The 15,734-nt window shown below is 43.7% G+C and overlaps 1 protein-coding gene across 1 annotated transcript; it reads right to left on the bottom strand.

Annotated features, from left to right (window-relative positions):
- Positions 1–1,142: 1,142 nt before the first annotated feature.
- SF3B6 (splicing factor 3b subunit 6) lies at positions 1,143–15,283 on the bottom strand. Its single transcript, XM_004745914.3, has 4 exons — positions 14,986–15,283; positions 11,447–11,565; positions 1,573–1,711; positions 1,143–1,407 (listed from the first exon to the last, which is right to left on the bottom strand). The coding sequence occupies exons 1-4, from the start codon at positions 15,013–15,015 to the stop codon at positions 1,318–1,320; spliced, it is 378 nt and encodes a 125-aa protein (XP_004745971.1). The 5' UTR covers positions 15,016–15,283; the 3' UTR covers positions 1,143–1,317.
- Between the last annotated feature and the right edge of the window lie 451 nt (positions 15,284–15,734).

Genomic DNA, 15,734 nt, shown 5'->3' with positions numbered 1-15,734 from the left:
TTTACATTGGTAAACACCTAAAGGTACACCATGCATTTTACACAAATTAATAAGGAATTCATAAAAGCATTCAGAAGGAAATTAAAGCTATGGCTCCTTTGTCATCTCCCTGCCCTTCTTAGAAATGTTTCTTTCTAGTCTTTTACAGCGCTTTCAGAAAGCACTGACATAATTAAGAGGAATAATCTTTTCATTTTCAATAGTAGGCTTTGAGAAGACAGTACCAGAAGTATAAAAGAACATATTAGCTTAAAGTAAGCACAGACAGCAAAGCTAAATGCACTTAAAAGTAGAAGAGATGCTTTTTGTCCATTTAAATGATTCAGTGCTTGTACCTTCAAATTGACTTTGGGTTATAGTTATATACAAAACAATTGGTTCATGTTTTTCCATTTGGCCCATGTCTAAACTATAAAAAGAAAATTATAGCTATCTCCTCCAAGCTGCCAAGCTATGATGAATGTGGTAATAACCATACTATTTCCATGCCATGGGAGTGTATGGTTATAAGAATAAGCATTAAATTTTATATATAAGAAAAGCATTATATTCTATTTATGGCAAAGATATACTATGACCTAAGGTCCAAGATATTCAGACATTTATTAACTAAAGGAAAAGACTGCACAATACAATCTTAGACATGTAACAACCAACACCACTACCCAAGAAACATGCTCTCAAATTTCTAACAGTGTGCTGTCATCTGAATGGCCACTTCTAAAACTGACTTCTAAGGATGGCATACTCATATGGACAAAGTGTTTTGTTAACTGTAAGGCATGTATTATTCAAATGTACTGGTATGGTTAATACTGGTGGATGTTATAGCAACTTTTAAAGTAAACATTTTATTCATTCAACCAACACAATGAGCTTTGGTTTCCTTATCTGCAAAATGGAGATAGCTACCTTCACTGAGTTGTTAACATTCAATAAATGACAACACTCTAAAAACTTCCCTTGATGGCTAAGCATTGGATTGAACATCACAGGCATTAAGAATACAAAAAGCTCCCTGCTCTTAAGAAGCTTGGTCTCTGTGACCACCTACCACCAAACAATTCTTGATACAGTTCAACTGCTGATTTGTTTTCTGGTATCAAATAAAAAGGGAAAGTTTAAGAGAAAACACTGACATGTTTTACAAAAAGTTTACAAGTTTATTCATATAACATTCTAACATGTATCAAAGTTTCAAGCAGGTCCTTTTGAATCTCGAATAAGAAATTACAACATTCAGCATTACTTAAAAATAAGAAAAGGGTGATGTGGTCACTTATGGGTTTTAATCTAAAATGAAAATGCAGAAAATGTTTATTTTGGTGGATCTGTGTTGATGCCATATTTCTCCTTGAGAAGCTTCAACTGTTCTTCCTTCTTTTTTGTGTCCATCTTCTGAAATGCCTGAAATGTGGTAAGCACCAAGGTTAACAGTTACTGATCTGTCATCAAATGAATTTCACCAGTAGCACTAGCGAACCAAGAACTCACAGTATACTCTTCCCCTCATGGTACACTACTTCTTAATATGGGCTCCCCACAAAATGAGGACTGTGGCCTGATACTTACCCTGTTGGCATTATAGTACAAAACCACCAGGTATCTGTTACAAACATTGAATCCTGAAAGGTGATCACATGCATTTTTGGCATCGAAGATGTCTTCATAGACCACATAAGCTGTTCCTCTAGTTTCAGGTGTGTTCCCCCTGCAGAGTGAAATCAGACTTAATTAAAACACACACTTACTGGAGTTGGGAAAGACGCTGGGTTTGAGGTTGGGTGTTAAGGAGAATAACCACCATGACTTCCAGGGCTTGCCGAAACCTCAGATGGGAGGCCTTCTGGCCAAGCACCTGCGATTTCATATTGCTGGAACATTCCCTAGGGGTTGCAGCTTTCTAGAAGTTTTCTGTGGCCAAATCAAGAAAGAAGGATACGCAGATTTCTACAGAAATTATGATTCCATGAGAGATTTTGAGGAGATGAAAAAGGCTGGTATCTTTCAGAGTGGAAAGTGATTTTGGAATGTAAAGAATTTCTTTGGGTTGAGTTCCACGGAAATTTATCACTGACCTGTGTTCCTGAACTATGAAACATGACTGCTGAGCTACGGAATAGTTTCTTTATAAATAAGTAACAAATACTGTGGACAAAAATACATTTACCTGAGCACTGATGGTTGATGAACTGTCTTTTAAACCATTAACCACTGAAGATTAGAGACAGTAAGTTAAAGTATTTTTTTTAAACAATCATCATAGATTTTTTTTTTTTAAAGATTTTTATTTATTTGTTCGACAGACAGAGATCACATGTAGGCAGAGAGGGGCAGGCAGAATGAGAGGAAGGGAAGCAGGCCCCCGCTGAGCAGAGAGCCCGATGTGGGGCTCGATCCCAGGACCCCGAGACCATGACCTGAGCCGAAGGCAGAGGCTTTAACCCACTGAGCCACCCAGGTGCCCCTAAGTTAAAGTATTTTGAGATCAACCTGAACACTGTTAGATTATGGACAGGTATGCTGGATAAGCCTATTTCTTTCTTTTTTTTTTTTTTTTAAAGATTTTATTTATTTTTTTGTCAGAGCGAGATCACAAGTAGGCAGAGAGGCAGGCAGAGAGAGAGAGGAGGAAGCAGGATCCCTGCTGAGCAGAGAGCCCGATTCGGGACTTGATCCCAGGACCCTGAGATCATGACCTGAGCCGAAGGCAGCGGCTTAACGCATTGAGCCACCCAGGCACCCCTGGATAAGCCTATTTCTTGAATTAAGGTAATTTTTGTTTTCTTTTTTAAGTAAAACAGCTACAAGTTAAACTAGCTGTGTCAAAACTACTCCTTATAGCTACCAAAGCACTAGCAGCAAAGACCTAGCTTGAAATTTTGGCCCAGTCTTTATGTTTACTGTCCTAGTCTTTCCTACTTCTCACACTAAGAACTAATTCTTTTTTTTTTTTTTAAAGATTTTATTGATTTGGGAGAGAGAGAAAAAAAGAGCATGTATGCATAAGGCGTGCACAGAGGCAGAGGGAGGGAGAAGGAGACTCCCCACTGAGCAGGAAGCCCTACTGGGCCCCGATCCCAGGACCCGGAGACCATGACCTGAGCCGAAGGAGATGCTTAACTGACTGAGCACCAGGCGCCCTCAATTCTCAGTCTTAAGTTGGAAAGTACAGCATTTCGTAGGAGTGATGGTTATTAATCAGCAATGATTAGAATGAGGTTTTTCGTACTGCACATTTATGCAACAGAACCAATACTTAAATTATTTACTACTCTATTACCTGGTAACTAGCCCCTTGTTTCTAAAAATTTTAATTTTCTCCCTCACTCCATTCTAATTTTTAAAGATTTTATTTATTTATTTGACAGAGATCTCAAGTAGGCAAAGAGGAGGCAGAGAGAGAGGAGGAAGCAGGCTCCCTGCTGAGCAGAGAGCCCACTGCCAGGCTTGATCCCAGGACCCTGAGATCATGACCTGAGCCGAAGGCAGAGGCTTAACCCACTGAGCCACCCAGGCGCTTTCAAGATTTCATTCTATTTTTTAAAAAATATTTTATTTATCTGACACAGAGAGAGCACTAGCAGGGGGAGCTGTTGGCCAAGGGAGAGAGAGAAGGAGGCTTCCTGCTGAGCAAGGAGCCTGAACTGGGGCTTGATCCCAGGACTCTGGGATCATGACCCGAGCAGAAGGCAGACACTCAACCGAATAAGCCACCCAGGTGCCCCTAAAATCTTATTTTTAAGCAATATCTACACACAGTGTGGGGCTAGATCTCACAACCCCAAGATCAAGAGTCATGTTCTCAGGGCATCTGGGTGGCTCAGTGGGTTAAGCCTCTGCCTTCAGCTCAGGTCATGGTCTCGGGGTCTTGGGATCGAGCCCCACAACAGGCTCTCTGCTCAGCAGGGAGCCTGCCTCCCCTCTCTTTGCCTACTTGTGATTTCTGTCAAATAAATAAAATCTTTAAGAAAAAAAAAATAATAAAATAGGGCCAGGCGCCCCTCCCTAACCCTAATTTTAGTTTCAATTGTTAAAGACAACACAGTCACCATCAATGTAGGAAACAAATGTTTCTGAGCAGTATTTTACTTAGGTTTATCCATAAAAATAAAACCTATTTGTGTCTGTAGAAAGGGTGGTGGTGGAAGTCCCTACCAAAAAGATGGCAAAATTACAGAGGATATGTAGGAAAACAGCCAACCATTATCCTTTATGGCCAGGAAAGGACGCAAAGAGTTAATGCAGTTTCTTCCACTTAGAAGATTCACTGCTTTTCTAAAATATGGCACAGGGGTGTCTGGGTGGCTCAGTCGGTTAAGTGTCTGCCTTCAGCTCAGGTCATCATCCCGGGGTCCTAGGATCGAGCCCTGTGTCGGGTTCCCCACTAAGCGGAAGTGTGCTGCTGCTTCTCCCTCTGCCTCTCCTCCTGGCTGTGCTCTCTCACTCTCCCTCAACTAAATAAAATCTTTAAAAATAATAATGATGATGATGTGGTATAGTCAGCTCCCAACTTTTCGTACACTCAATTTTAATAACATGTGCACTCTCATGCATTACACAGCCCTGTCTGGCTCAGGAGAAGGGCTGAGCTTTGGCAGACCCGGGTGGGAGGGAGTGTGCTTTTGGGCAGGCTCATCTGCCCGCCCGGGGAGAAGGTGGCTAGAAGTGGAAGGCGGACCTTGCTTGTGGGTGCGGAGCTGCTTCTGGTGTAGGTTTTCCTTGCCACCTCGTCTCTCCACCTCACCAGCCTCCTTCGCGGGGAGGGGGGAAGTGTGAAGAGCAACAAACTGCAGCAGCAGATGGCCGTGTGCTTGTCAGTGGGGGCAGTGGGCACAGGTCCCACTCAGCTTATGCTCCCAGTGTGATAAAGACGGACCCCTCCATCTGTGTTCTAGCCACCCAGTGCCAACTGTGGAATAAGGTTTAAGACTGGGGGCTGCCTCTCCATCTGCCACGGTCCCCACATAGGGTCAAGCAAAGGAAGGAGGCCAGGGGAAGGGGAGGTCCCTGTGAAAATTTGATCCAGGACAGGACCACAGCGCTGGGCCCTCATCCGTGCTTATACCTCCTATAAAGGGGGAGGGGAGACGTACAGGGTGCTGGGTTGGTCGGAGGGGGCCAGTGTCCTTGAATGCTTACAGGCCGTTAGGCTAAATGGGCCCAATAAGGGATTTTATAATATTCCTTACTTTCAAGGAATAATCTAACAACTTTTGGACATTTTTAAAAGTTTGTTTATTTAAGTATTCTCTACACCCAACATGACGCTCAAACCCTACAATCAAGAATCATGCACTCTCCCTACTGAGCCAGCTAGACACCCCAACTCTTAGGACTTTTGACTTTTAGTTGTCAAGAATGCATCAGCTTGAAGAGAAATTTTTATAATTTAAAAAAAAAAAAAAAAGAATGCATTAGCTATGGAAGTTGGGGATTACCCAAAGGGAAGAAAAACACTGCCTCAAAGATTTTACCAGGGGTGCCTGTGCCTAGGTGGCTCAGTCATTAAACACTTGCCTTTGGCTCAGGTCATGATCCCAGGGTCCTGAGATCGAGCCCCGCATCGGGCTCCCTGCTCGGCGGGAAGCCTGCTTCTCCCTTAGCCTCTCCCCCTGCCTTGTACTCCTTCTCTTGCTGTCTGTCAAAGAAGTTAATAAAATCTTTAAAAAAAATTTGGGGGGGTGTCAAAAAGTCTATCTATTTCTCCTTTGGAATAAAAACATATAGAATTTGGGGTGCCTGGGTGGCTCAGATGGTTAAGCATCTGCCTTCGGCTTAGGTCATGGTCCTAGAATCCTGAAATCAAGCCCAGTGTTGGGCTCCCTGCTCAGTGCAGCGCCTGCTTCTCCCTCTCCCTCTGCCATTCCCTCCACTTGTACTCTCTGGCTCTATCTCTCTGTCAAACAAATAAAATCTTAAAAAAACACGAAACATAAAGAACTTAATATTTTAGTTCTTGTTAACTGTCCAAGAAAGGTCTTATATTTCATTTTTCTCTCACAGCACCATGCACTCAAGTGCTAAGAGGCATCTGAAAAGTGGAGATCTACTCTCTCCCACCAATTCTCTCACCCTTTCTCCTGGAAGCTTAAGAAAAAAATTATCTCCTCCTCTTACATCTTCTGAGGAACTAGAACAGGGCTGGGTACTAAACCCATTTTATTTTTTTTTTTTTTTTTTTTTTTTTTTTTTTTTTTTTTTTTTTTTTTTTTAAAGCTTTTAATTTATTTGAAAAAAATACAAGTAGGCAGAGAGGCAGGCAGAGAGAGAGAGAGGAGGAAGCAGGCTCCCCGCTGAGCAGAGAGCCCGATGCGGGACTCGATCCCAGGACCCTGAGATCATGACCTGAGCCGAAGGCAGCGGCTTAACCACTGAGCCACCCAGGCGCCCCACTAAACCCATTTTAAAGATTCTCATCTCAGTGTCCTAGCTCCTGATTATCAACCTAGTATCTTAACCATATTGTAACTTCAATTTCTAAAAAGTATGTAGTTGGTACCTGCTGTGTGGCAGGCACTGAGCCAACATTATTTTCTCGATTGGTGGTAAACCTCAGTGTAGGAATGAGAAAACCTCATCATGTGCATCAACCTCTCTGAGCCTCCGCTGCTTCATGTGTCAAACAGCCATATCAGGACCTGTCACCTGCTCTATACCATACACGTTTTAGTAATCAAGAGGTAAAAGGTATGAGCGGGCTTTAAAAAGTTTAAAGCATCAAGTGTCTGCTACATGCCAGGAAGGGCAACCCCTTCATCCCAGTTTGCCCAAGACTGTCCAGGTTTTAGTACACAGGTCCCAGAAAACCCCTTGGTCCTTGGGCCAACTAGGAAGGTGGGTCACCTTAGTTCTAGGTTCCAGATAGATGATGAAGCATGATCACAGCTAGGGAACAACAACAACAAAAATCGGGTTTTCAATCTCTAATTCAGACCCAAATTCCTGCTTTTATGAATTTATTCAACAAATACATATTGTGTTCTTTCTGTGTGACAGGCACTGGAAATAGAACAGTGAAAAAGACAAGCATCCTCCCTCCCTTCAAGGAACTTTATCCAAGTGGGAGAAAGACAGATAAAGGCAGATGAGAAATATTATAAAGGAAGGAGACAGCTGTGACAGAGGTTACTGGGAGGACAAGGATGACTTAACGCTAGGGCGGTCAAGGATAAACCTCTTTGAAAAGGTGACACTGCTGGGTGACAGAAGCCGTGCCTACTGGGAGGATCAAGTCCCGCATCGACTTAAGCAGGGAACGCTAGGGCGGTCAAGGATAAACCTCTTTGAAAAGGTGACACTGGGGGCACCTGGGTGGCTCAGTGGGTTAAGCCGCTGCCTTCAGGGCTCGGGTCATGACCCTCAATTTCTGGGATCGAGCCCCACATCGGGCTCTCTGCTCAGCAGGGAGCCTGCTTCCTCCTTTCTCTGCCTGCCTCTCTGCCTGCTTGTCATCTCTCTCTGTCAAATAAATAAATAAAATCTTAAAAAAAAAAAAAAAAAAAAAAAAAAAGGTGACACTGTAGTGGAGACCTGAAAAATGAGAAGGCAGGCGGGAGATGAGCTGCGTGAAAACCATTCCAAGTGGAGGGACCAGAGTACAAAGGCCCTGAGCTACTCTGCACCCTTCTAAAGATGCCACTGCTTGATCATCTACCTTGGCTTTCCGAAACACTAACTTCACTGATGTAAGCATCTCTTAATTGTGTACTATCAGTAAATTTTATAACACTTTCAGAAGTCAAACACAACCATGTTCTGTATTACTCATTTACTTATATTTATATACATGAGGTGTTTAACATGTATCAGGCATAACAGCTATCAACCCAAAATGAAAAGAATGTATGATACCTGTCCTGGAGGAGCTCACAGGCTGGCAGGAGAGTCAAGTACAAAGACAAAAGCAAAATCATGTGTTATAAGATGTTCACAGAAGGTGCTACGGGAGAACAGAGAGGGGTGGCTAATGTACACTGGGAAGGAAAGACTCCGAGACAAAGCGCTTTCACAGACATGACCTACTTTGATCCTCATTAAAATTCTTTTAGGGTGAGCCTGGGTGGCTCAGTCATTAAGTGTCTGTCTTTGGCTCAGGTCATGATCCCAGTGTCCTGGGATCGAGCCCCGAGTCAGGTTCCCTGCTCAGCAGGAAGCCTGATTCTCCTCTTCCCTCTCCCCCTGCTTGTGTTCCCTCTCTTGCTGTCTGTCAAATAAATAAATAAAATCTTAAGAAAAAAACAAAAAAAACAAAAAACAAAACTCTTTAGGCTAGAGTGGAGGGGGGGATGGGGTGGCTGGGTGATGGACATTGGGGAGGGTATGTGTATTGTGTAAGACTGATGAATCACAGACCTGTACTCTTGAAACAAATAATACATTACATGTCACTAATAATAAAAAAATTCCTTTAAGACAGTAGGTTAGGAAGATTATGTTTCGTAAGTAACTGAAGCTCAGCGGGATTAAATATTTTGCCCAGTTGTGCATGACTAGCCAATGTCCAGCTAGTATTTGAACTCAGGTGTTACAACCAATTCAGTAAATTTAACATGCTGCCTCCATGTTAAAAAGCTGAAAGGCAGTCTATCTACATTATCTTACATGTGAGGGAGCAGAGAACCAAAAAGCTGGACAACTTGTCTAAGGCTGCAGGGCCTGAAGCAGGATCTTACCTCCTGATCTCCAAGTCAGGGGACCTTTTCTATACCATTCCTGTACGTTTAGAACAGGATTTCTTAACCTAGGATTCATGTATCCACTGAAATCAGATGCAAAATGTTTCATGTATTGTTCTTTGAAAAGGGTCCAAAGCTCTCAAATACACAAAGGACTAAGACTTCCTGAAGAGGATGGCTGGTCTGTAACACCTCATTTCCATCCCCACATGAGTACCAATGATCATGTATTGCTAGCATTTGGCTGACTTTCTGGAAGGAAAGTAATGATTTAAAGGGAGTGTCCTCAAGATCTTACAGAGATCTAAAAACCAAAAAGCAGCTCTCAGTTCACAAAAGAAAATGTATTAAGAAAGATATTGAAGGGCACCTGTGTGGCTCAGTTGGCAAAGCATCTGCCTTTGGCTCAGGTCATGATCCCAGGGCCCTGGGATCGAGTCCCGCATTGGGTTCCTTGCTCAGTGAGAACCCTGCTTCTCCTGCTCCTCCCTGCTAGTACTCTCTCTCGTGCTCTCTCTCTCTCTCATATAATAAATAAAACCTTAAAAAAAAAAGGAAGAGATATTCAGGGGAAGCTGGGTGGCTCAGTCGGGTAAGTGTCCAACTCCTGGTTTTGGATCAGGTTGTGATTTCAGGGTCATGAGACTGAACCCCGTGTTGGGCTCTGCACTCCGTGCAGAGTCTGCTTAAGATTCTCTCTCTCCCTCTGCTCCTCCCTGTGCTCATGCTCCCTCTAAATAAATAAATAATTTAAAAAATATTTTATTTATTTATTTAACAGAGAGAGAGAGATCACAAGTAGGCAGAGAGACAGGCAGAGAGAGGGGGTGAAGCAGGCTCCCTGCTGAGCAGAGAGCCCGATGCGGGGCTCAATCCCAGGACCACTGGGATCATGACCTGAGCTAAAGGCAGAGGCTTAACCCACTGAGCCACTCAGGTGCCCCTAAATAAGTAAATCTTAAAAAAGAAAAAAAAAAAAATATAAGAGACATTCAGGGGTGCCTGGCTGGTGACTCTTGATCTCAGGATCATGAGTCTGAGACCCCATGTTAGGTTTATAGATTAATTTTAAAAACTAGTAATAATAAACTTAAAAAGAAGAAGAAGAAGAAGAAGAAGAAATCCTTTCAGATAAACTCTTAGGTAAGTGGCCCATTTATACTAATTAGAGTATTACCAGCTATGGCTCTATGTAGTGTACTCAATTTAAAATTAGAAAATTTGGGGGCGCCTGGGTGGCTCAGTGGGTGAAGCCTCTGCCTTCGCTCAGGTCATGATCTCAGGGTCCTGGGATCGAGCCCTGCATCGGGCTCTCTGCTCAGTAGGAAGCCTGCTTTCCCTCCTCTCTCTGTCTGCCTCTGCCTACTTGTGATCTCTCTGTCAAATAAATAAAATCTTAAAAAAAAAAATTAGAAAATTTTATCACTAAATAGTTGTGTGAAGCTTATAAAGCAGACAACTCTTGGGGCACCTGGGCAGCTCAGTTGGTTTAAGTGTCTGACCCTTGCTTTCAGCTCAGGTCAGGATCTCAAGGTCTTAGGACTGAGCCCAATCCATGCTCAGCAGGGAGTCTGTTCAGGGATTCTTCCCCCCCCCCCCCCCCCCCCCCCCCCGTCTGCCTTTCCCCTTGTTCCCATGCTCACTAATGCTCTCTCTCAAATAAATATGTCTTAAAACAAAATCCAGACAATTTATCACCTCCACACAAGGTTGTAGTGTTGGTGATATAAATAAAAGCACCTATTACAACAAATGATATTTTGTAGATGTTCAATAAATATCATCTGAAAATATAAACACCAATTTTTATATTTAATTAAAACCTGAACTTGTGTTGCAATTATTCTCCCATATACTTTTATTTATTTTATTATATTTTTTAAAAAGATTTTATTTATCTATTTGACAGAGAGAGAGATCACAAGTAGGCAGAGAGGCAGGCAGAGAGAGAAGGGGAAGCAGGCTCCCCCCTGAGCAGAGAGACCAGTGCGGGGCTAGATCCCAGGACCCTGGGATCATGACCTGAACCGAAAGCAGAGGCTTAACCCACGGAGCCACCCAGGTGCCCCCCATATACTTTTAAATCTTCAATAGAAAAAAGTAATACTAATAAATCAATCTTGGGGTGCCTGGGTGGCTCAGCCATTAGATGTCTGCCTTTGGCTCAGGTCATGATCCCAGGGTCCTGGGACAGAGTCCTGCATTAGGCTCTCTGCTCAGCGGGAAGCCTGCTTCTCCCTCTCTCCCTCCCCCTGCTTGTGTTTCCTCTCTCGCTGTCTCTCTCTCTGTCAAATAAAATCTTTAAAAACCAACCAACCAACCAATCAATCTTCAATAGAAAGCTGTGGTTGGGAAAAAATAATTTTTCTCAGTTACTTGTAGAGCTCCTTACTCAGTTTATTCAGAAATTCTGGAGTCAGTAAAGGAAACAGGAGAGAATATTAGAGTTAATGCACATAAAAAACACAGCACCATACTGATTTTACAAATGATAGTTAGGCGATAAAGGTTATTTCTTTTCCCACCCGTTCCCCTCAAACCATTCATTATACTTCATGCCTTCTCTAATTTCACAACTACTATTCTTGGCGCTCACTGAGCTAGATCAGGAAGGTGTCATTTTTTTCCATACAAAAAAAAAAAATCTCATCTCCCAGATTTCAATCCATTTAGTCTCTAGGCTCTTGGTTAGGCCTTGCTGCCAGCTCTAATTCTGAGATGATACAATCATTTTTGTGAAACATTTCAAAAATCTCAGTAAGACTCACACTCGGATTTGACGAATAGGTCCATATTTCCCAAATATATCATACATTTCTTCAGCTGTGATTTTGTATGGCAAATTTCTTATATATAAAATCCGATTTACTTCAGGTGGAAGTCGAATCTAAAATGAGAAATATGTACTATTATTATAATCAGGGGCAGAAGTGCTACTACCTAAAAAAGATCTATTCTCACAGTAGGGGCACCTGGGTGGCTCAGTCACTGGGCATCTGCCTTGGGCTCAGGTCATGATCCTGGGGTCTTGGGATCAAGACCCGCATCAGTCTCCCTGCTCAGTGGGAAGCCTGCTTCTCCCTCTCACATTCTCCCTGCTTGTGCTCCCTCTCTCTCTCTGTCAACTAAATGAATAAAATCTTAAAAATAAATAAATAAGTAAAAATAAATTCTCACACTAAAAGCAAACAAAAACCCCACATAATAGTCAAGAATAAGAATTATTTTTAAAAGATTATAATCTGATATTCCTGAAAATGGCATTCTTTTCAGAAAAGCAATGGGCACTAGTTTTAGGGAGGACTATTAGTAGGAACTAGTAAGGGCTACTATAAAACCCAGGCATCCAGTCACTGCAGTTAAACAAGGATTTTCAACCTCATTTAAAAGTCCTCAATGCCGGGGCGCCTGGGTGGCTCAGTGGGTTAAGCCTCTGCCTTCGGCTCAGGTCTTGATCTCAGGGTTCTGGGATAGAGCCCCGCATCGGGCTCTCTACTCGGCAGGGAACCTGCTTCTCCCTCTCTCTCTCTCTCTGCCTGCCTCTCTGCCTACTTGTGATCCCTGTCTGTCAAATAAATAAATAAAATCTTAAAAAAAAAAAAAAAGTCCTCAATGCCTCAGACGTATATGGGAAAGAACGAAGGGAACTGTTCTTGCTTCCAAGACAATGAAACTCCCATTGATGACTCTTATCTGGTCTTTTTATGTTGCATCAATAATATCTTCCCTCTCTTGAATTTACAATTTTTCCTTCATCCTTGGCTTCTATTCCCTAGGTGAGCACTGCTTATGTCCTGACAATTGTCATGCCAAAAAAAAAAAAAAAAAAAGTCATTTGTATTCCTCTTCCTTTGCTCAACAAATATTTACTGAGCACCTTCTTTTGCACGTATCAGGCAAGGGAAAAAGCAAGGTTTCTGCCTTCCCTGAACTTACCAGCTCCCTACTTACTACCCTATTTTGCTTTTTTCTTTTCTTTCAGTCAAGCATCTGGAAAGATCTATACTCACTTACTTCATAATCTTTACTTCACTGACACTCATCAACCTACCACAACCCAGCTTCTACCCCAGCACTGATGAAAATATTTTTATGCTAAGACCTTTAAAAAGGGGTAGAAAGGGGTATAGGGAGAGAATCTCAAGCAGACTCCGTGCTGAGCGTGGAGCCCACCATGGGGCCAGATCCCACAACCTTGAGATCAAGACCTCAGCCAAAACCAACAGTTGGGTGCTTAACAGACTGCACCGCCCAGGCACCCTGGTAGTAACTTTATTTTTTTCTTTTTTAAAAAGATTTTATTTATTTGAGAGAGAGAGAGAACACCAGTAGGCAGGAAAGCAAATGGGGCAGGGGGGGGGGGAAGCAGGCTTCTCACGGAGCAGAGAGCCCGTCATGGGGATTGATCCCAGGACCCTGAGATCATGACCTGAGCTGAAGGCAGAGGCTTTAACCCACTGAGCCACCCAGGCGCCCCGCATTAAGACCTTTTAACTTCAGTGTTCAATTGTCGTCACACTTAACTTCTGAGGCTTCTGACAGTGTTGACTATTTTTGGCACTTTTACTTCCTACCACTCTGGCTAGTTCTTCTCACTCTTATTTGCCATTAAAATATGCTCTTCTACAGAGTTTTACTTTTAGACTCCTTTTTGACTCTTTGTATAACTCTCCTTAATTCTACACTCTTTGATCTCTTAACCACACAGATGGTTTCCACATTAAGTTGATGACTCTCAAATATATATCTCCCATCCTGAGTTCACTCCTGTGTTTTTATTAACATATTCAATTACATACTGGGTTGTATGTAATTGAATGGGGCAGGGGGAGGGGGTTGTATGTAATTGAATACAATCCAATTGTATTGTATTGTACTTGTACAATACAATGTACAAGTACATTTGCTCAAATGTACTTCTGCTCAAAAACTATTTGCTCAAAAACTATTCAACTGGCAGCTTTTTAAGGTATTACGCTAAGTGTTGTATAAGAGGAAAAAGAGGATACTTATTCCCCGTCCTCAAACTAGTAGTGGTGACAAATGGTCAACAAGTAAGTACAATAAAGTTTTAGATTTAAGATTTCGGACTGAGTTCAAACAGACAATCGACACTTCCAATTATAATACACTTCTCCCATAAATCTGCTTTCTCGCTCTATACGATACTGTATCACACTTTCTTTCCTCGAACCTTACCGCCGCACTCCCTCTAACGTCTGAGTTCCACTGTAACCTCTTCCTTGCCTGTCCCAGGAACTGATCTTGCCTCTTGCTTACTGAAGAAAATATATTATCACCAAATGGTAAGTACCTTATATTCATGTCACTCAACCCACCGATCTAAATTCATCCATATCCACCCCCTCTTCCTGTCATCCTCTACTCCAAAACCTTCACTCCTGAACTTACCTCATCTTTCTCCCACATCATCAATTTCTCCCACTCTACTGGATCATTCTCAGTGACACACAAATACACCTTATATAAAGTCAACTATTATTCAACCTCTGTACTCCCTATTCACATGAAAACTTGAAGAGCTGTCTCTATTTTCTTAACTTCCAACCTCTTTTCATCCCTCTGCAACCAAATTTTCATCCACTGAAACGATCACCAAAATTCTGCATCTCACCAAGTCCAATTTTCTGTCTTCATTATCCTATACCTCTCAGCCTTACAGCTGACCTACCCTCTTTTCCCTGAGACGGCTTTTCTTAGGTTTCTATAATACCCCATTCTCTAACAAAAGAATGTGAACAGAAGGGCTTTTCGTTTATTCACTGTTGTATCCCCAATACCTGGATTAGTGTCAGGCACACAGTACATGTTCGGTAAATTTAACTTCTGAATTCTTCCCGATCTCTCAATTCCGGCACACAGTAGGTGCTCAAACATATTAAGACATTAATGAAAAATCCAAAACACTCCGTGACTTTAGGAGAATCCCAGGCTTTGGTTGCCTGTGAGATATTAGATTACTTATTGCAGACTAGGTTGTGCTACTGACTTGGGGTCGTAGGTCGTAGGTGCTGATCAAGCAACAAATGCTGTAGGACTGACACCAGAGTAAGAAACCGAGGGAACTCTCAAAAGGGTTGGAGCCGGAACTGTGGCTCAAGGAGCATATCCGCAAGGACAGGGCCAGGATGGAACTGCCAGTATTAGGACAGTAAGTTCGGGGCTACTCTGGCCTGGGGAACCGAGCAGGGGCAAAATACACAGTTCCACGCCGTTAAGAAAGTCCAGGAGCGAGGTCCCCCCCCCTACCCCGCCCCATTCTTCTGCTGAATGCCCGGAAACTCACATTCGCCCTCTTGGCCGCTTGCATCGCCATCTTGGCGGGCTGATAAAGTTACTGCAACAAACACTGGAATTCCTCCGGACACCTCCGGAGCTCGCTCTACTGGACCGCCACACGGCCTCCAACTCAGGACATCAACATCCAACCTCCGCCGGAAGTTTTACTACACGCCGGATGATCGCCCTCTTACGTCCAGACGTGCTGACGTAATGTCCCCTTTCGAAAAGACTCCGGGGCCGAAGGAACCTGAAACGAAAAGAGACGACGGTAAGATGAAAGGCGAGCGTTGGAGACCCTTTTACGAGCCGCACCGGAAAGGGCGGGGCCTGGGTTAAAGAAGGGGCGGTGTTCCTGTCGAGGCGATCCTGAGCGGAGGATCCGGCCAGAGGGGCGGGGCCTAGGAGAGCCGGACGAGGTGGGGCCGCTCCCAGGTGAGTTGCGGGGGGATAGGGTGGGTCCTGACGTGGGACCGGCCTCGGTGAGGCGCGCGGGGCGGGCATGTAGGGCTGGTGGGTGGGCCCGGGCTGCTGGCGCCGCGCGGAGAGGCTTTCGGGGGTTGTGGCACGTTGTATGGTGGCTGACGCTGTTCGTTCGGTATCCGGGAGCCCCGGCCCCGGACCAGCCAGAGTTGCGCACCCACTGCCCCGGCCTTTGCTGTAATCCCTGCGACAACTGCGGTCGCGCCTCCCACCCCACCCGCGCCGCGGCGGCCCAGGCCGCGGTCTGGGGCCGCCGCAGTGAGAGGGCAACCC

Source organism: Mustela putorius, unplaced genomic scaffold, assembly GCF_011764305.1.
Source record: "Mustela putorius furo isolate JIRA1106 unplaced genomic scaffold, ASM1176430v1.1 tig00000281_pilon_pilon_pilon, whole genome shotgun sequence".
Lineage (NCBI taxonomy): Eukaryota > Metazoa > Chordata > Mammalia > Carnivora > Mustelidae > Mustela > Mustela putorius.
Note: the sequence above shows the minus strand (reverse complement) of the source record. Positions and strands in the feature narration are given on the sequence as shown.

Excerpts from the sequence above, each read along its gene's own strand:
- SF3B6 (XM_004745914.3), bottom strand. The coding sequence starts at position 15,015 with ATGGCGATGCAAGCGGCCAAGAGGGCGAAT. Across the intron at positions 1,712-11,446 it reads CCTATTCGTCAAATCCGAGT|GGGGAACACACCTGAAACTA; the intron begins GTGAGTCTTACT and ends TTCACTCTGCAG. Across the intron at positions 1,408-1,572 it reads TGTACTATAATGCCAACAGG|GCATTTCAGAAGATGGACAC; the intron begins GTAAGTATCAGG and ends ACCACATTTCAG.